This window comes from Carcharhinus amblyrhynchos, chromosome 12 (assembly GCF_965287045.1).
Source record: "Carcharhinus amblyrhynchos chromosome 12, sCarAmb.v2.hapA, whole genome shotgun sequence".
Lineage (NCBI taxonomy): Eukaryota > Metazoa > Chordata > Chondrichthyes > Carcharhiniformes > Carcharhinidae > Carcharhinus > Carcharhinus amblyrhynchos.
Window position 1 is genome coordinate 34,784,659 of NC_137335.1, and position 20,202 is coordinate 34,804,860.

The 20,202-nt window shown below is 44.2% G+C and overlaps 1 protein-coding gene across 1 annotated transcript in view; it reads left to right on the top strand.

The window, feature by feature from the left end:
• The window catches only part of LOC145350578 (uncharacterized), a 77,118-nt gene extending 57,543 nt beyond the window's left edge, over positions 1 to 19,575 (top strand). The window contains exons 8-9 of the mRNA XM_080199780.1: positions 12,882 to 12,977; positions 19,513 to 19,575. Of these exons, the coding sequence (XP_080055906.1) occupies positions 12,882 to 12,977; positions 19,513 to 19,518 (102 nt within the window). The 3' untranslated portion in view covers positions 19,519 to 19,575. The remainder of the gene's footprint in view (positions 1 to 12,881; positions 12,978 to 19,512) is intronic.
• The last annotated feature ends 627 nt before the right edge of the window (positions 19,576 to 20,202 follow it).

Consider the following 20,202-nt stretch of genomic DNA (forward strand, 5'->3'; position numbering starts at 1 on the left):
TGAAATGCATTTCAATATGTAATCACTGCCATTATATAGGAAAAGCAGCAGCCAATTTGCACACAGCAAACTCCCACAAACAGTAACATGATAATGACCAAATAATCTGTTTTTAGGTGTTGGTTCAAGGATAAATGTTGATCAGAACACAAGCAGAAATTTCAGAATCATCTTCAACATGGTGGCGCAGTGGTTAGCACCGCTGCCTCACAGCACCAGGGACTTGGGTTCGGTTCCCGGCTTGGGTCGCTGTATGTGTGGAGTTTGCACATTCTCCCTGTGTCTGCATGGGTTTCCTTCATATGCTCCGGTTTCCTCACACAGTCCAAAGATGTGTGGGTTAGGCGGATTGGCCATGCTCAATTGCTCCATAGTGTCAGGAGGACTAGTTAGGGTAAGTGCATGAGGTTACGGGGTTAGGGGCTGAATAGGATTGTGGTCGGTGCAGACTTGATTGGCCAAATAGCCTCCTTCTGCATTGTATGGATTCTATGATTCTATGAGTGTCATGGGAAAGGCACTACCTACAACACTTGAAACACATTGACGATTTTGGATAGTGCATCACGCCTCATCAATCCCTGTGTAGTATTTACTAACGTGATTATTATATTTTTTTCCCTGACAGAGACAGCAGAGTTAGTGCTGATCTGTGGGTGGGATTCTCTACTCCCAGCCCCCACACAGCGTGTTTCTCGGCCTCAAGTTGGCCGGCAGAAGGATTCTCTGGTCCTGCCACTGCCAATTGGATTTCCCATTGAAGCCACCCCAGGCCAGTGGGAAATCTGCGGTGGGGAAGATCTCACTGGCATGAATGGCAGAAAGTCCTGGTCCATGTCTGCCTTTCCCATCATTCTCTAGCCCAAATAAAGGTCTGTATTTCTGTTTAGGGTAGGGCTTGCAGGATCACAGTAGTGGTGTTTGCTTTTACTGCCCACCACTTATAGCAGGTAAATCACATTAACTCCAATTTGCTTATCCTCCAGTCTAAATGGTGGGATCTCTGTGTGGTTAAACTTCTGGGGACGTTGTGACCCTGTGTGAGACAGGAACTCTGAAACTGACACAATATTCTACTGGAAATCGCCTCTTGGAGGAGAGAACTAAAAAACTAAGACATCATCTAAGAACCAGAGAGGAACTCCGAATCCTGATTGAAGAATCCCGCTTCCTCATTTCCTTCCTTGGCAGCCCATCTAGCAAAACCTTCAAATGCCAGATCAGCAGATCTGCTGATTCTCAGTAATTTCTCCCCTGATTCCCAAGGTGAGTTTAAAATATCAGCGAAGTCCTTACCAATCTCAACAAGAGCACTGATTAACTTGCTAATCCAGCTACCGACTCACTTGTTACAGTAGCTCCCAATGCTCCTACTCGGATTCAAAACGAGATCCCACACAACCTCCACCAACCCCATCTTCTGCCCCCCTAATCAACCACAATAGCAGTGAACACAAGTGTTGAAAGATGCTCACTTCTTGGTTTGTGCCGTTGCTCGCAATACCACTTCCCTCTTTGCAACTTTTTATCTGCTGCCCCACAAGGAATGTTGCTGCCTGAGAGACTGTCCATCTCTATCCTGAAAGCCACAGAACTGTAATTGAAAGCCTGCTCTATAATTCAATGTGCCATCGCTTCATTCCCCATCTCCACCCAGTCAGAAGATGAAGAGCCCATGCCACTGACTAACTGTATATCTGTCATCCACATCTGCCCCCTACATCCTACACAGTGGACCAAAGTTCTAAAAGGCCTCTCCAGCCGCCTACTTCATAACCTCAAGCAGCAAATGCCCAGGAGTGCCTGTTGTTTAGACCAGTAAGCACACTGGCAAGAGTCCCAATGCCATTTGTGGAGAACCAAATGCTGCAACTTTCAAAGACAATGCACTCAAAATAGAAATACAGGGGACGATTCTCTCATCGCGACCTGCAACTTTTCTGGTGGGGAGGGCTGGGAGATGCAAGTCGTTGGCCTCGTTCCAGAATTTACGCATGCGCCAGGAATGCATGCGCATCTCCCAGAGCCAGAGCAGAGCCAAAGTCCAGGCCATGCTGAAAACCAGCATGAAGACAGATAAGTCATTTGAATCTTTTTTTAATGTAGTTTAAATATATTTTGCATTTCATTATCAGGAACTCACCATTCCTGATAGAATTTACCACCCTGCCAAGAGTACTTCATTCTGGCAGGGTTCAGACTAGCTCCCCACGTTCAGGGAACTAGCATGAGACCCTGCCAGAATGAAGGGGGTGCAATCAGGGCCCCCCCAGGGCAGTCGGATGGTGGGAGGCTGGTGCCCCATGAGCATGGACACCCTGGCAACACCAGCCTGTGTCCTCTGGTACTGCCCACATCAGGCAGTGCCCATGGGGTGGGGCCTACTGTGGGCAGGGCCTAGGTTGGGGTGCGGGGTCCTGCTGCCATTCTGCATAGCAATCAGACTGGCCTGGAGGGAGGCCAGTGATCAGGGCGGGTGGGGGGATGGGATGGTCTGCCTCCTGGGGGAGAGGAGGGGGTTGATCTGACTTCTTGAGAAGGTGAGAGGGCATGGGATCCAAGGGGCTTTGGCCTTGTGGATCCAGAACTGGCTTGCCTGCAGAAGACAGAGAGTGGTTGTGGATGGGTCTTTTTCTGCATGGAGGTCGGTCACCAGTGGAGTGCCCCAGGGATCTGTTCTAGGACTCTTGCTGTTTGTTATTTTCATAAATGACCTGGATGAGGAAGTGGAGGGATGGGTTAGTAAGTTCGCCAACGATACGAAAGTTGGTGGTGTTGTGGATAGTCTGGAGGGATATCAGAAGTTGCAGCGTGACATAGATAGGATGCAAGACTGGGCAGAGAAGTGGCAGATGGACTTCAACGCGGATAAATGTGTAGTGGTCCATTTTGGCAGGACCAACGGGATGCAGGAGTACAATATCAAGGGTAGGAGTCTTAGCCGGGTTGAAGAGCAGAAGGATCCTGGGATCCGGGTCCATAGGATCTTAAATCAGCCTCGCAGGTGGAGGATGTGGTCAAGAAGGCGTGTGGTGTACTGGCCTTCATTAATCGAGGGATTGAGTTTAGGAGTCGGGAGGTAATGCTGCAACTTTATAGGGCCCTTGTCAGACCCCACTTGGAGTACTGTGCGCAGTTCTGGTCGCCTCACTACAGGAAGGATGTGGAAGCTATTGAGAGGGTGCAGAGGAGATGTACAAGGATGTTGCCTGGATTGGGAGGCATGCCTTATGAAGATAGGTTGAGGGAGCTAGGTCTCTTCTCCCTGGAGAGATGAAGGTTGAGAGGTGACCTGATAGAGGTTTATAAAATGTTGAGAGGAATAGATAGGGTGGATTTTCGGAGGCTATTTCCCAGGGCTGAAATGGTCACGACGAGAGGATACAGGTTTAAGGTGCTGGGAAGCAAGTACAGAGGAGATGTTAGGGGAAAGTTTTTCACTCAGAGGGTGGTGAGTGAGTGGAATCGGCTGCTGTCGGTAGTGGTAGAGGCGAACTTGCTGGGGTCTTTGAAAAATCTTCTGGATGAGTATATGGGATCTAATGGCATTGGAAGTTACAGATAGTTCTATGGCTTGGCAGGTATAGATGTGATCAGCGCAACTTTTAGGCTGAAGGGCCTGTTTGTGCTGTAGTGTTCTATGTTCTATGACTCCTGGGGGAGTCTGACTCAGGGGACGGGAGGTCTACCGGGGTGAGGGAAGGGGGGATCGCCACTGCTAGGGTAGGCGGGCTGGACATCCCAGGGTGGGAGGGGAGGGGGTTGCAGGTCGGGGCTGGCCCAGGAGTTGTCATGAGGGCTGCAATCAGGCTGTGAGGTGGGCTGGAGGGGTAGTACTGTGGAGGTCCTGGGCTGGCCAGCGATCGAGCTGTCAGCAAAGTGGGGGCACTGACAGATCGGGGCCACTGCGCATGCAATGGATGTAGCTGTGGTCTGCTTCTAGCACAATGCTTTTACAATGATCACAGAATCTTGAGTTGTGCTGAATGTAACTTGAGCTTAAATTTCCACAATCTTTAAGCTGGCTACAGTGCTTTGGGATGAATTGAAATCAGTGTTATTGAGTAGAACTCCGTGCTGTATAGGTTGAGACTGGTTTTAAAATGGTCTGTTTCTGAACTCATAGCATAGTGCTTTGAAATGTGACATTTTAGAATGGCCCTGGGAGAAGCAGTCATATTATTACAATTTTATGAATGGCTGCTTGACCACATACTGTTTATAAACTTAGTAATTTGAATGATATTCCTTGTTATTTTAATAGCGGTATTAAATAAACAATTTGACAACAGTTAAAATGGTGGACAAAATACATCAGAGGTTCATTCACAACAATCATGGCGTAATAGGTACTCTCAGATAAGGATAAGATTGATACGAATAATTAATTATGTCTTGGGAATGATTATCAAGTTGTAATTTAACCTGAACATTCCACTAAGTTATTGATCTGTACTTGCTCCTGAACATTTTTTAAAACAACTAATGAAAGACAGATTGATGTTCACAGCGAAACATGCAGGGAGCTCCAGTTCAGTGATCTAATGGTCTGTACCAGTTTAGATAGTTACAGTGAACGTGCTCCACAATACTGCTGTACAATATCAGTCACATTGACTGACATAACTTTCAAATTTATAAAGGAATAATGAGTGGTTAAGCTACCAGGAGATTACATGTCCAACATATACTCCAACTCTGTACTACACAGTCAGAAGTGAGTCACCTGACAAAGGGGTAGCGCTCCGAAAGCTATTGGATTTTGCTACCAAATAAACCTGTTGGACTTTAACCTAGGTTTGTGATACTTCTTACTGTGTTTACCCCAGTCCAATGCCGGCATCTCCACGTCATGACTTGTGAGGTATAGCAGCTACTGCTGCTAATTGTCAATGAGTGTCTAACTCTGTTTAGTAGGCTGTGTATCATGTTAGTAAGGGTGTGTAACGCCAGCAGGTATCTGTCTAGTTGAAATTAGGAAGCGGGTAAGAAGAGTAGCAGTGACTTGTGCTGACAAGTATTTTAGTAGTGTGAATTCTCACTACTTGAATGGCAAACACGTCTGCCTGGTGGCAGAACATTCTGTTTCAGCTCTGCCTAACAAAGTTCCCCTGCCTGGCATAGGATGAAAAGCTGGAAAGAACACAGTAATTGCAAGGTTTCATGCTTTAGTGGCACTGGAATCAGATCAGGGAACCGTCCAGGATTCAAGTTTCGGATTCTCAATTAATGATTCATAATCAACAGCACATGTCCCATAGAAACCTGACTATGCAGACGGAAGCCATTGGGCCCATTGAACCTGCACTGACTCTACGTAAGAGCATCTTCCCAGGCCCATATCTTATACTATCCTTGTAACCCCAAGCATTTACCATGGCTAATCTAGCTAATCTGTACATCTTTGGAGTGTGGGAGGAAACCAGAGCACCCAGAGGAAGCCCACACAGACAGAGGAAGATTGTGCAAATTCCACACCAGAAACTCAAGACTAGAATTGAACCCAGGTCCCTGAGACTGTGAGGCAGCAGTGCTAACCACTGTGCCACTTTACTGCCTAGCTTTGGCCAGGATATTTCGACTCTTCACGCTAGTGGGATTTTCTTGGTGTGGGCTAGAAAATTCCAGCCTTGAATATATTTCTTTCTCTTTAGACACTGCCTGACTTGCTGACTATTTCCAACACTTTCTGTTTCCATTTCCAACTTCCAACATCAGCAACATTTTGTTTTTCGACCAGTGTTTAAATCACCGCTTCTTCTCTTCCAAGAATACCACCTCAAAGAAGGTTTGCTTTTCCCTCCGATCTGTCTCTTTTACCTTGTTTATCTTCATTGCTTTCCATTTCCCTGCTTGTCTTTGATCAGATAATCCCAAAACTCACTTTCACAATCACACTTCCTTCCTCCACAACTGTCTCCAGCTTCAACTTGTTCCACATGGATTCCAATGGAAATTCTGCCTTCCATGTATCAGATCCACCCATGATTATAGGTGTCTCCTAGATATTCAATGCTCCTCAAACTGCTTATTGCCACATTCTGAGGTCTACACTCTATGCTCTACACTGTCAACCTGCCCTTTTCTATCTTCAGCATCATCAACTTACATTCAGCACAACTCAAGATTCTGTGACCAAAGTTCAAATGCTGCACAATTTCATCTCACCCTCATCTCATCTGACACGGGTGGCACGGTGGCACAGTGGTTACCACTGCTGCCTCACAGCGCCAGGGTCCCAGGTTCACTTCTGCCTCGAGTCACTGTCTGTGTGGAATTTTCACATTCTGCTTGTGTCTGCATGGGTTTCCTCCGGGTTCTTCGATTTCCTCCACAGATGTGCGGGTTAGGTTGATTGGCCATGCCAAATGTCAGGGGGATTGGCAGGGTAGATGTGTAGGGTTATGGGAATAGTGTCTGAGTGGGATTGTGGTCAGTACAGACTCGATGGGTCGAATGGCCTCCTTCTGCACTCTAGGGATTCTGTGATTCTATAACACTTTAATAGCAAACTTTTTCTCTACCTTTTAGGTGTTATGGATCATAAAATAGAGGCAATCAACTAATATTGACTATATGCTCACAAACTCACAGAGCTGCTTGACTACAGTTCCTCACATCTTGCACCGTTCCATTCTTCCAGCATCTGTTCTGATGAAGAAACTTTTCACAATAATACTTTAAAATTATCTTCTGTTTCCCTCAACCAAGGATTGCCTCCCACTGTGACCCCCTGCCTATGTCAAACCCATTTTCTACACCTTTGCTTTCACCTCTTTTCCTCCATCCCAGAATGACAATATGGTTACCTTTGTCCCCACCTTCCGATTCCACCAGCCTCCATATTCAACAGAGCATTTCCATCACCTCCACTGTGTGCATCACCAATCATATGTTTGCTTCCCTCTCCTCCTCTTTCGCATTCTGAAGGGACTTTGCCTCTGTGATGCCCTGCTTCACTCTCAGTCACCCTCAAAACCCAATCCCCTTCCTACAGCACTTTTCCATGCAAGCACAGGAAATGGAATACCTGGCCCTTTATCTTCTCTCTCCTCCCCATTCCAAGGCCCTAAACACCCCTTTCAGGTGAAATCCCTTTCAGGATTTCTGCATACTTCTTTCAATTGAATTTGCTGCAGATTGGGTAACTGCTTCCTGGAATTCCTCCATTCAGACTGCAAGCATCGCTCTGGTCTTCATGTCACTTGCCATTTTAATTTCCCATCTTAGTCCCATTCTAGGCATTCTGTCCTCTGCTTAATGTAGTGCAACAGCATAAAGTCACACAAATTTGGAACATGAGTAGGTAATTTGGCCCCTCAAGCCTGCTCTGCCATTTGATAAGACCATGGTTACTCTCTTGGTGTCCTCAACTCCACTTTCCTGTTTGCCCCCCCCCATAACCCTCAATTCCCTTGTCAATCAAAAATCTGTCTAATTCAATGACCCAGCCCCTACTGCTCCCTGGGGACAAAATTCCACAGGCTAATGACCCTCTGTTGTCTTAAATGGGGGAGCTCTTATTTTTGAACTAATTCTAAATGCCCCCCACAAGAGGAAACATCCTTTCAGCATCCACCCTGTCAAGTTCCCTCAGGATCTTGTATGTTTCAATAAGATCACCTATCATTCTTCTAAACTCCAGTAGGTATAGATCCAACCTGCTCAACATTTCCTCATAAGCCGACTTCTTCAAAGGATAAGTCGAGTGAACCACTTGGAACTGCTTCTGATGCAATTATATTCTTTCTAAGTAAGGAGACCAAATATTGGCACATGACACCAGATGTGGTCTCACTATTGTCCTGTATAGCTGTAGTACACTTCCCTATGTTTATATTCCATTCCCCTTGCAATAAGTGCCATCATTCCATTTGCCTTCCTAATCACTGGCTATACCTGCATTGTAATGTTTTGTGATTCATGTACCAGGGCACCCTGACCCATCTGAGCTCTGAGGAAAAATGTAAATGTAAATTATGTTTCTTTCTCAACAGATGCTGCCAGATCTGCTGAGTTTATCTAGCATTTTTTGTTTTTACCCAAATCCCTCTGTGCCGCAGAGATTTCCATCTCTCTCCATGTATTGCTTTTCTCTTCTTCCTGCCAAAGTGGACAAGTTCCCCTTTTCCCACATTGTACTCTCTTTGCCAATTTTTTTTGCCCATTTGTGTTGTAATGAATCACAAAACAAGCTGAAGGAATAGCGCCTCATTTTTCAATGAATCACTTTCGAGCCTTCAGGACTCTATATTGAGTTCAACAAATATTTTTTTCTTGTTTCTGTTTTCAGGCAGTAGCTGTTCATTATTCTGCCATTCACACCTCCTCTGGATACATCTTTTCTTTCTTTTTACTTGTCCCATTACCACTCCCTTTGGCTCTGCTCCAATAACTCTTTGATCACTTAATGTCACCTGTCTTCCATCCTATCATGGGTCTTCCCACTTGCTCTTTGTCCATTCTCCCCCATTTGTCCTCCTTCAAACTTTGCCCAGTTTTGATGAAAGGTCACGACCAGAAACCTGAACGGTTTCTCTCTCCACAGATGCTGCCAGACCAGCATTTTCTGTTTTTTATTTTATATATGTTTATGAATGTTGGATAAAGGCTCGAGGCTTGGCTGTGATGCTGTCTGTGATTTAGAAGCATGTTGATTGTCACAAATGAGGTATGATTACTGGGGCAGATAACACCAGTGTGCAGTCAGCACTGTGAATGGACGTATGACTCAGCACCTTCAGCCGATGATGAGAGAATGACAGAAGAGCAGTAGAAAGCAGTAAGGAGCAGGAGAATTCAGTTCAGCTAGGCTGTTGTAGGGAACTGCATGATTGTGATGCATAGAGAGGTGTATATCCTCGGGGAGTATATTATGTCGTTAAACTGTGCCCATCGTTGAGCTTGGCTGTTAATGTTCCTGCTAGACAGCACATATGTGATCTCACACAGCAGCCTGAAAGATCTTGTTCTGCAAGAAATAGCGCATTTGATCATACATGGAAAAATGGACCAGACACAACTGTGTAAGGAATCTTGATTTCAGACAGTGCTATGCAACATTAGAGAAGGAGGGTAGAAAAAGAAAACATTGCATTTATATAGAACCCTACGGGATCTCTCAAAAAGCCTGAATTGAGCAGCGCATTCTACTAAAGTGCAGAACCCAGTGTGTCAGCAAAGCTTTTGCAGAAGTGGGGTGCGGGGGAAGGGGGGTTGTTGCTCATGAACATTGAGAAGTTGCGACTTCACAATATAATCAGTGCTGTAACATAAATTTAACAGAAAGTGTCAGGGAAGGCTGAGTGTTGGAATTCCCAGCAACTAATCTCATCTAGCACTCTTTGTGGCCCAAGAGGAGAAGGGTTTCCAGGGCCTGGGAGGCCTAAATCTTTCTTGCTGGGCTTGTAGTAACACACATCACACTCCTGGCCTCACAAAAAGGTAGAAAAAAAGCAAACAACATTTACATTGTCTCAGAACTACCTCCCATTCTTCATCTGGCAGGAAAGACACAATGGCTTTTCCAGTCAACACAGTGAAAAGTCTGACAACACCAGGTTTTAGTCCAACCTATTTATTTGATAATATACTCGCAAGCTTTCGGGTTAGCCCCTTCGTCAGGTGAACTCTCCATTCACCTGACGAAGGGGCTAACCCGAAAGCTTGCGAGTATATTATCAAATAAATAGGTTGGACTAAAACCTGCTGTTGTCAGACTTTTCACTGTGTTTACGCCAGTCCAACGCCGGCATACCCACATCATGACTACTATTTTCCAGTCAAACCAGAGACAGGGTCCAACAATGTCATCAGACCCTAATCTGCACTGTTAAAGAAGGTTCACAACAGTTTCTGGTCCCTGGCACCTGGGATAAAATAGCAGGATCCAGGTGAGATATCACTGGATAAGTCACTTGTAGGGGAAATGGAAAGATTAAAATCCTATTGAAGACATTTTGCCATGTTACCTTGCCTAAGAATAAATCCATATAATCTTTTCTGCATTTCAGAATTACATAGTAGCCATTTTGGAATTGGGACTGAAAGAGAGCCCAAAACATGACTAATTTTATGTATTTGCTGCTTTCTTTCCAATTTGTACAGTGTTACAGTAAACTCCCTTAGATGTGTGGACTTTGTCATTTTGGAGCAGATGAATTAATTCACTTCTTTCTATGAAGTTTAAGCAACAGTCTTATTGGGTGTCTTTGTCACAGCAAGCCAGAGTGATGAGACAGAAAATGTTTTGCTGCATTTACCTGGCTAAATCAGACTAATCCCTTTTTCAGATTAATCTGGTTTGGAGTTGACCTAAGAATTGGATTTTAAAGTTCTAAGGAGTGTGCTAATGATGTGATACTTTTCAGAAGAGTCTTTGAGCTGTGCAGCTAACACCCGATAACACTGCTCACTCCAGTGCTGGCACACTTTGGCTGCTGGGTGTAAAAATGCCTGCTGAAAGAGATTCTAAGTACAAGGTAATGGGCAGCGTTTACTCACAATTCCATGGTGCAGATAACACAAGAATACAAACCTCGTTTTAGCAGCATATGAGAAAACTAGAATGGAAATAGCTGCAGTTTAGATGTGTTCACCGTGAAACAACCACATTCATAGTGAATATTCAGAAGACCCAAAAACAGCAAAATGTTACAGCAACGTACAGGATATGTTTCATTGAATTCATTAATGATCGAGCTCTTAAAAAGGAATGGATTTGGCACATTTTTTGTAATGATTACAGTAGCTTTTTAACAACACTTCAATTTGACATGATTTTCACACATCTGAAATTTACATTAATTTAAATGTGTTTTGTGATCCTTTCTCTAACTCTGATTTTCTCTGTCAGTGTGTGTGGGGACCACATCAGCAATGTACACGTGTGGAATTCATTCTCTGATATTGAGAGACCTCTGGAATTCTGTCATGAAATGGCAGTACATTACTTACTCTTATTGCCAAATTTGAAATAGCTTTGATTCATAAATGCCCATATAAGTTTGTGTGCTGATGATTTTGTTCACTGTCTATGTCAGTTTAACAACACTAAATGGCTTACCTGTGTTTTTCAACACTTAATTTGGTTGGGAAGTAACCAATAGTGAAAAGATTATCTTCACTTTTAGACAGTTTCACACAGTGCCAATTGCGAAATCTACAGACAAACAATTGGAGGCAGTCAGGTTTAGTGTAATAGGAAAATAGACAAAACCTTGTTGCAGAGCAGGGGAGGAACATATGCTAAATTCCCATTATGTACTTTCGGGGGCAGAAGTCCACCTACCAGGAGCATGCATTTGTAAAAATATTGGGTTGGCGGGATCAATGGAGGGCAGAGGGGATGGGATTTGTCAGAGTGGGGGTGGAATTTGGTGGGAGGCCCAAAAATTGGTCTCACGCCAGTGTGAAGATACTACGGGATTGTCCTATGCTGTCTGCCATGATGAATTGGGAATCCCACTGGAGACCGGTGTGAAACTTGTTTGCATCTGATTAATGGGTTAATAGGTGAAAGGCCAACCAGAATCTACCCCCCCATTTCCGCATGACACCAGTGGGAAAACTTGACAGCCCAGAATGCGCCTGGACTAGCATGGCATGCAGAAGTCAGGACTCACCTGAAGAAGGCCTGAGCTGCCTCCAGAGATCTGGATGGAGGCCGTCAGTAATCTTGGACCCTGGAGCATCACAGCTGTGGGTGGGGAAGCATTTATCAGCTGGATCTTGAAGCTTCAGTGTTTTCAAGGAGCTCCATCTTCCAACCTCTTCAACAATGGGTCAGATGTTAGACATCTCTTAAATATAACAACCAGATATGATGGCTAGACATGCACCATCAAGTCTGACATGTCACAGAAGATGGTGCAAAACCCTCCTTGGGGTTGCTTAGTGAATGATGCTAGATATGATGGAATGATGGAAGATATGGTGTGGTTTCACTTTGGCCTCTGCAGCAGGAAATATTTCCTGTCCACAGGATTTAGTCCCATATGAGAGAATTGTGCTGCGTGCAAAATAAAGGCTGCAAGAATTTCACCACCAAGTTTCTCATTAACCTTGAAACTCCAGCTTTCATTTTAAAAATATTCTGCCTCTCAAGAACTACATCTACACAAACTTTCATAACTTCCTAGAATTTTGCGCAAGCTGACATTTGTTATGGCAGTTAATGTCAGCTGCTATTCAACTGTGGACATCATCACAGTGAGCCCATTCCTTCTCCTACGTGATATCCACTAACATCTAACAAACACACTTTTCAGCAAAGGTCAGTGGATATTACTCAGGAATGTGAACTCTGGCAGAGGTCTCATCCTATTACCCCAAGAACACTAGAGTGACTATACAAACCAGTTGCTGCTGGTTAACTCAGCACAGATCAGAACTGAGTCAATGACCTCTTGGTTTATATGACCAGGCAATGCCTTCATTATGTACAGTGCCAGCAAAAGTATTGCAATCTTATCAAAACTGAAGTAATTGAAATAGATCAAAATAAGATGTTTTATCAAAGTTTTATTTGAATGGAGATTTGATCATTCTCCTTAAGTACTTTTATAAAACAGTACACTAGTATTTGATCTCCTTTAAAAACTTCAGTGTTAATAAGGATACAAAACTTTCGTCAATTTGCAGTAGAAACAATGAATTGGGACCTATTACTGAAAAACAGTTATTACAAACTATCTGTTCCATTTCACAAAAGCATTAAAAAAACAGCTGGCTTAAATTTTTCAACAAATGAGTGCTGGCCTTGCCCTCTGTAAATATGACATTCTCTGCATTATAACAGACTAGCCTCTCAAAGGAGGTAAGTGATTACCACTTACAGTTCTTTTTCATTTCATTACAGTTTTTGTTCATGTCCTTAACAGGGTGGGCTTCCAGGATTACCATCCTTCCAACATATAAACCATCTCGTGAGCAAACAAAGGAAAGTGCAGGAAGAAACTGAGCAAATGTTTCCCAAGGTAGGTGCCAAACTTCTTGCTCAGTGCTCCATATTTAGCAGTGTTTTTCAACAGCAGACACACTGCCCAGTGTTAGAATTAATACTTCTTTTCCTCTCCAGCTAATTAACTGTTGTCACCTAAAGTGAGTAGGTGCTGGAAACATTGCTGCTTTTTACAACTCACAGGAGGGAGATGGATGCTCATTGTGATGGAGGAAATCCAGCATTAGACATTCCTATCTGCTGTCAAGATATAAAGACCATTAACACATTGGATTCTCAGCTGCAGTAATACATTTGCAAAACCCAAAGACAAACAAAAGCAAAATCGATAGGAAGATGAAACAAAAACACCATTCACACTGTCGGTGGCAGCATAGAACTACATAGGCATTCTGGAACTGATGAAGTTATTTGGAAATATTTTTTCACACGTTACTGTCAAAGTCAATTCAGTCCTACAGAAGCAAGGTTATATTGGAGAGTCGGTAAACAGAGTGTAACTTGGTGGTCAGCAGAACTGCAAGAGGCATTACTCACTGGTCAGTTATAGTCTTTGGCACTGACAGCTGAGAAGTCAGCATCTATAAGTTTCCCAATAAATGTGCAGTGAAGATTTATAGAGGGCAAGGCCAGCACTCATTTGTTGAAAAATTTAAGCCAGCTGTTTTTTTTAATGCTTTTGTGAAATGGAACAGATAGTTTGTAATAACTGTTTTTCAGTAATAGGTCCCAATTCGTTGTTTCTACTGTTGAGAGAGCAACTATTCAACTGGAACATTAGAGGGACAGAATTCAGGAGCTGTGCTTGTTTCTCTCTGCACTGTAATTCCAGCGTGTACTTCTGTATCAGACAACCTGAAGTGCTATGTGCATTATGTGCAATCATTCAATTAAAGCTAAAATATTTAAATGGCCATCTAACAGATATAAATTGTAAGAAGCCTCACAACACCAGGTTAAAGTCCAACAGGTTTATTTGGTAGCAAAAGCCACTAGCCTGTTGGACTTTAACCTGGTGTTGTGAGATTTCTTTCTGTGTTTACCCCAGTCCAACGCCAGCATCTCCACATCAGAGATATACTGCACAGGATTTGCTCGGTTCCATTATGCCTGTGTATGGAACAGGATTAAAGATGGCCAGGCTCTTAAATCAGAAATGCTTCATTTTGTTGCACTGATCCTATTTAGTACTGTTTTATTTTAATCCAGTTCTTTTTTGTGGTTTCCCCCCCCCCACCACGTGAATTCTTTTCTCAAAGACAGCATTTCACGGTTGAACTGATAGATAATGACAAGCACCTACAACCTGAGTCCATTTCTACTGGTCTTGGCATATCTACTTGCCAATGACTGAGCTCCTTCTGTCTACTCTGGAATAAAAGGCCAGAGATTTGAGGCAGGATTTTCCGGTTGGTGTTGGGTTATCGATTTCTGGATCAAACGCAGATTCTGACCTCACACCAAAGTGATTTTTACTGGGTCGGCCAAAGGGCGCGGTTGTTGTCCAGCTAAGCACAGTAGGCATGCTCTTGTAATTGGAAGGCCAATAGGAGTTGCTGCAGCACCAAGGGAGCTTCAGCCAGCTATTGTGGTTAGGGGAGAGAGATGATGCTTCCACCTTCAGGCACCCTCTTAACACTTCTGAAATATTTGAAATTAAAAGTGGCCGCCATTATAATCCTCTACATGGAGCCTGTAGCTGCAGCTGAGACCCTACGGATATGGTAACCATGGAAAGGGCCTCAGAGTGATCCTGGAGTACTGGTGTTCCTGGTCTGTCACTGGGCAGCTGTTGGCAGATGTTATGTTCTAGATGCCATAAGGTTCTAGCAGATCAACTGGTAAAGTTCCAGTTGGTCTCTGATTAATGGTTTTAGTTGGCCCTTAATGGTGTTTGGCCACTGATATGTATTTGCTGTAAGGTGCAATGACTTTTTTAAAAAGAGGCACGTCAAAATTGGGAGGGAAAGCAGTTGGCGAATAACTAAGAGCACAGGCCTGGTTAAAAGAATCATAGCTGGCAATTCAAAATACCCAAATCCTGACCTATTTACAGCATTTCCCCGGCAAACCTAGGAAGAGTGAGAGGAAGGTCGGCACACAAACGTTCACACATCTGAAGTTGTGAAGGGTGCAGTCTCTTTCCCACTAGCATTGCCATGACAGAAAGAAGCACTTTGACTCATAGCCAATGTTAATGACGTTTCCTGTAACCGACAAAGTCCCAGCAACAAACGAGAGAGACAGAGAGCCATTAGCAGCAACACACAGCCCAGACTCATCAAGTTGGAGGGGAAAGAAGGAAATGCATTCAGAAGCAGTCACCCAGTTGTGAGAGTGCAAAGATTCCTGGAGTGCAGCCGTGGAAGTGCAAGTGTGACTTTTCTATTAATAATTTGGATTTTTCACCCACAACATTAAGTTTCCGAGGGCTATTTGTGAGGTTTTGAGAGTGAATTTGCCTGCTGCCTCCATGCATGATGCTGTGTGAGATGAAGGCATGCCTTGGGTAAACAGTAAATCTGGAACCCACAGTGGAATGAGGGGGGTTGGGGGGGGGGTGATGGGAGGGGGCTGGGGGCTAGCACTGGGGCAGGAGGAGCCTTTGGTTTCTGGTGCATGAGTGCGTGAAGGAGGTTTGTGCGTCCTTTGACAGAGATAATTCTATCAAAACGTCCACAAGCTTGATTTAGCCAACAATGTCCACAACCAGTAAGTTGTATGCCACAGCCAAAAAACTTGGCAAAACAATGAAAATGCTTCCATGGATAATCTGAAATAGAATAGAAGAGTTTATCTTCCTGTCGTTGTGGAGGACATGATGTGGAAATACTGGCACTGGACTGGGGTAAACACAGTAAGAAGATTCACAACACCAGGTTAAAGTCCAACAGGTTTATTTGGTAGCAAAAGCCACTAGCTTTCAGAGCGCTGCTTCTTTGTCAGGTAAGTGGGAGTTCTGTTCACGTATAAAGACAAAAACTCAATTTACAAAATAATGGTTGGAATGCAAGTCTTTACAGGTAATTAAGTCTTAAAGTTAGAGACAACGTGAGTGGAAAGAGAGTTAAGCACAGGTTAAAGAGATGTGTATTGTCTCCAGCCAGGATAATTAGTGAGATTCTGCAAGCCCAGACAAGTCGTGGAGGTTACAGATAGTGTGACATGAACCCAAGATCTCAGTTGAGGCCTTCCTCATCTGGGCGGAATTTGGCTATCAGTCTCTGCTCAATGATTGTGTCAACAGTGACCATGACACCACACAACCGTGCCACAGCAACCCCGACAAGACATGCCGGATCATCGACAGGGACGCCGTCATCTTACATGAGAACATCATCCACCAGGTACACAATACATACTCTTGCAACTCAGCCAATGTTTTCTACCTGATATGCTGCAGGAAAGGATGTCTTGAGGCATGGTACATCGGGGAGACCATGCAGATGCTACAACAACAAATGAATGAACTCCGCTCGACAATCGCCAGGCAAGAGTGTTCTCTGTTGGGGAACACTTCAGCGGTCACGGGCATTCGGTCTCTGATCTTCGGGTAAGCGTTCTCCAAGGCGGCCTTCACAACACATGACAAGGCAGAGTCACTGAGCAGAGACTGATAGCCAAATTCCACACTCATGAGACATCAAATTTCTATAAAGATGCAAGAAAGCAGACAAGATACCGAAAGGACTACAGATCATGGACCCACTCAGGTCAACCGATAACACAGACTACGCTGAGAGACTTTGCTGTCGCACCTCTCACACTCCTCAACCACCTCGTACACCAGCTCTACAGCAAATGCCGCATCCCGGAAACAAAGATCAAGTCCATATTCTCAACTTGCGCTCAGGACGCAGATCAGCTGTGAAACTCTGCCAAGCAGATGAGACAAAGGAACTACGCCATCTACATACACACCAAGAACAGGAAACTTGAGAAACTCGGCATCACCATCAGCAGCAACCAAGCCTCCCCATTACCACAGTAGAAAACAGTACCACTGCAGGGAAGTCCATTGTCAACTTGTCAGACTACACACTTTAACCAGATGAAATCGAAGTTCTCAGCCGAGGGCTCAGTTTCTGCCCCACTACCAAAACAGACCCCATCAGTCTCGTAGCAGACACAGAGGAGTTCATCAGGCGAATGAGGCTGCGGGAGTTCATCCACAAACCGCAAGAGACCAACGGCGAACACAATGAGGCAGCCAATGAACCGGAACAGCCGACAGAGAGATCCGCAGTGCAGCAACCAAAGAGGAAAGAGTTGAATTGGACTCCTTTGGAAGGCCGCTCCCTCGACTCGACGTGTATGCCCAAGCCGTCAGGAGATGCGTCAACATGAGATTCATCGGCCGCACTCACAAGACAGCCCTGAACATCACCCAAGCACAATGCAATGCCATCTGCACTCTCAAGGCCAACTGCAACATTGTCATCAAACCAGCAAAGGAGGGGCCATCGTCATACTGAACAGAATGGATTACTGCAAAGAAGTATACCAACAACTGAACAGCGAGGAACACTACAGACAGTTACCCGCAGAACCGACCAAAGAACACACCCATCAACTCAATAGACTGATCCAGACCTTTGATCCAGACCTTCAGAGTATCGTCCGTGCTCTCATCCCAGATACTCTCCGCGTTGGAGATCTCTACTGCCTCCTGAAGATGCACAAGGCAAACACACCCAGCCGTCCCATTGTATCAGGCAATGGCACCCTGTGTGAGAACCTCTCCAACTACGTCAAGGACATCCTGAAACCCATTGTATAACGAACTCCCAGCCTTTGTTGCAACACTATAGACTTCTTACAGAAACCCAGCACACATAGAGCAGTTGAACCAGGAGCACTCCTCGTCACAATGGATGTCTCGGCACTCTACACCACCATCCCCCACGTTGATGGTATTACTGCAACTGCCTCAGTACTCAATGCCGACAACTGCCAGTCTCCAGATGCAATTTTACAACTCATCCGCTTCATCCTGGACCACAATGTCTTCACCTTCAACACGCAGTTCTTCATCCAGCCACATGGAACAGCCATGGGGACCAAATTCACACCTCAATATGCCAACGTCTTCATGCACAGGTTCAAACAAGTCTTCTTCATCATACAGGACATTCAACCAATGCACTACATACATCGATGACATTTTCTTCCTTTGGACTCATGGTGAACAATCACTGAAACAACTATATGATGACATCAACAAGTTCGAACTTCGAACTTCGGAGAGATATGGTGCACAGCTACCTTCTGGGGAGTATGAGCTCTCCTTGTTTCCATCTCATGAAGAAGTAAAATCATAGAATCCCTACAGTGCAGAAAGGGCCATTCGGCCCATCAAGTGTGCATCAACTCTCCAAAAGAGCACCCTTCCTAGACCCCAACCCCGTAACCCTGCACATTGATCATGGCCAATCCACCTAACCCACACATCTTTGGAATGAGAGAGGAAACCCATGCAAACTCTACACAGATAGTCACCCAAAGCTAGAATTGAACCCAGATCCCTGGTGCTCTCAGACAGCAGTGCTAACCACTGTGCTATTGTGCTGCCTTGTTCATTTCATAAACTGTTCCCTCACTTGCCCACTAACTCTATTTCATAGTTTCCTATTTAGGCCGGAATTCTCCAGTCTTGCGCATCCTGTTACCACTGCCAGTGAGGATGGAGAATTTGGCATTCTACCAAATTTCCATTTATTGCAGTGGGACTGGAGACTCCCAGCTGCAGACAAGGTTGCATGTGAGAATTTTGGCCTTCGTTTTGTGCCCTTTGATCTTAATCATGACTCCATGATCCCAGACTTTAAACAGCTGAAAACCTTTTAGAAACATTTTGGAGCCCTTAAAATTGTCATTTGCTGCCTCTTAACCTTTAAGTGATTGTGACCCTATAATCTCGAGAGCAATTGTTCTTTAAAGATTGCATGATTATCATATTGTGTGAAAACCCTTTCACTCTGTTGCCTGTGCAAAGCTTCATTTGTGCTGGGAACATGTTGAAATGATATTCCTGAGTTGCTCAAGCATAGCCAGGCAGGTTCATCATTCTGCCAGTATGCACTTTGGGCTTTGCACAATAATTCTGGCAGCAGCCTAGCATTGTTTTGGGTCCTGAAATTATTTTTCTTAAGTTTTTTTATTAGTGTCACAAGCAGGCTTACATTAACACTACAATGAAGCTACTCTGAAAATCCCCTAGCTGTCTTACTCTGGCGCTTGTTTGGGTACACTGAAGGGTAATTTAGCATGGCCAATGCCCTAACCTTTGGACTGTGGGAGGGAACCAGACACAGGGAGAATGTGCAGACTCCACACAGACAGTGACCCGGGTCCCTAGCGCTGTGGAGCAGCAGTGCTAACCACTTTATCACTGCCTTTGTTCAATTTGGATGTCACAAAACATGAAGACCATGTCAGAATGGGTGCTATTCAGCATTGACAAATTATCAGTGGATATGGTTACTCAAAGAAATATTAATCAAATTCCATACAACATTGCATATAAGGAATCAAAACTTCCTGTGTTGCAGGTTTAGATGCAGATGATATTGGATCAGGTTGCAGACAAGTTAACCTCAGAGTTTATCGCTGCAGTGTCTATTATAAATGTGGATTTACCAAGGTAAAACGAAATAAAGATCTACAGAAAATTTGCACAAGTATAAGAGTTTGAACACTTGATTACGAGGAAAGTATTTGAATTTTGCATTTTGCTCCAAGTATAATTTTTAAAAACATGACTCACAGCTCAGCAAGGGAATCTGAAAGCCCATGAGGAGTTAGTTCCATGGTGTCTGGTGACAAATCCCATCTTGTAAAGAAAAAACACCAGCATCAGCTAACATCGTGTAGCCGGGTGAAATTTTAATGGCTTCCTGAAATTGTGTATAACTGTGCAGATTGACAAAAGTGCATTACTGGCAGATTCTCCTAACATTGTCAATCCCCAGTTGGCCCTGCACCCCCTGTGTACCTTAAATTACAGTGTTTGTAGAATAAAAATAAATGTACTCAGCTCTGCAAACATTTTACTTTCGTGCCATCTGGTAAACAAACTAACTTTGCCAGGATTTTCTAATCCCTAAAAGCATGTAATGTTTCACTCAGAAAAATAACTGCACAAATATTTTAGAATAAAAATAAGTGAACCAGGGGGTCAGTCTTATACATTGCTAACAGAAATTTTAGTTGAAACGTACCAGTTAATTCTGTACAACTTT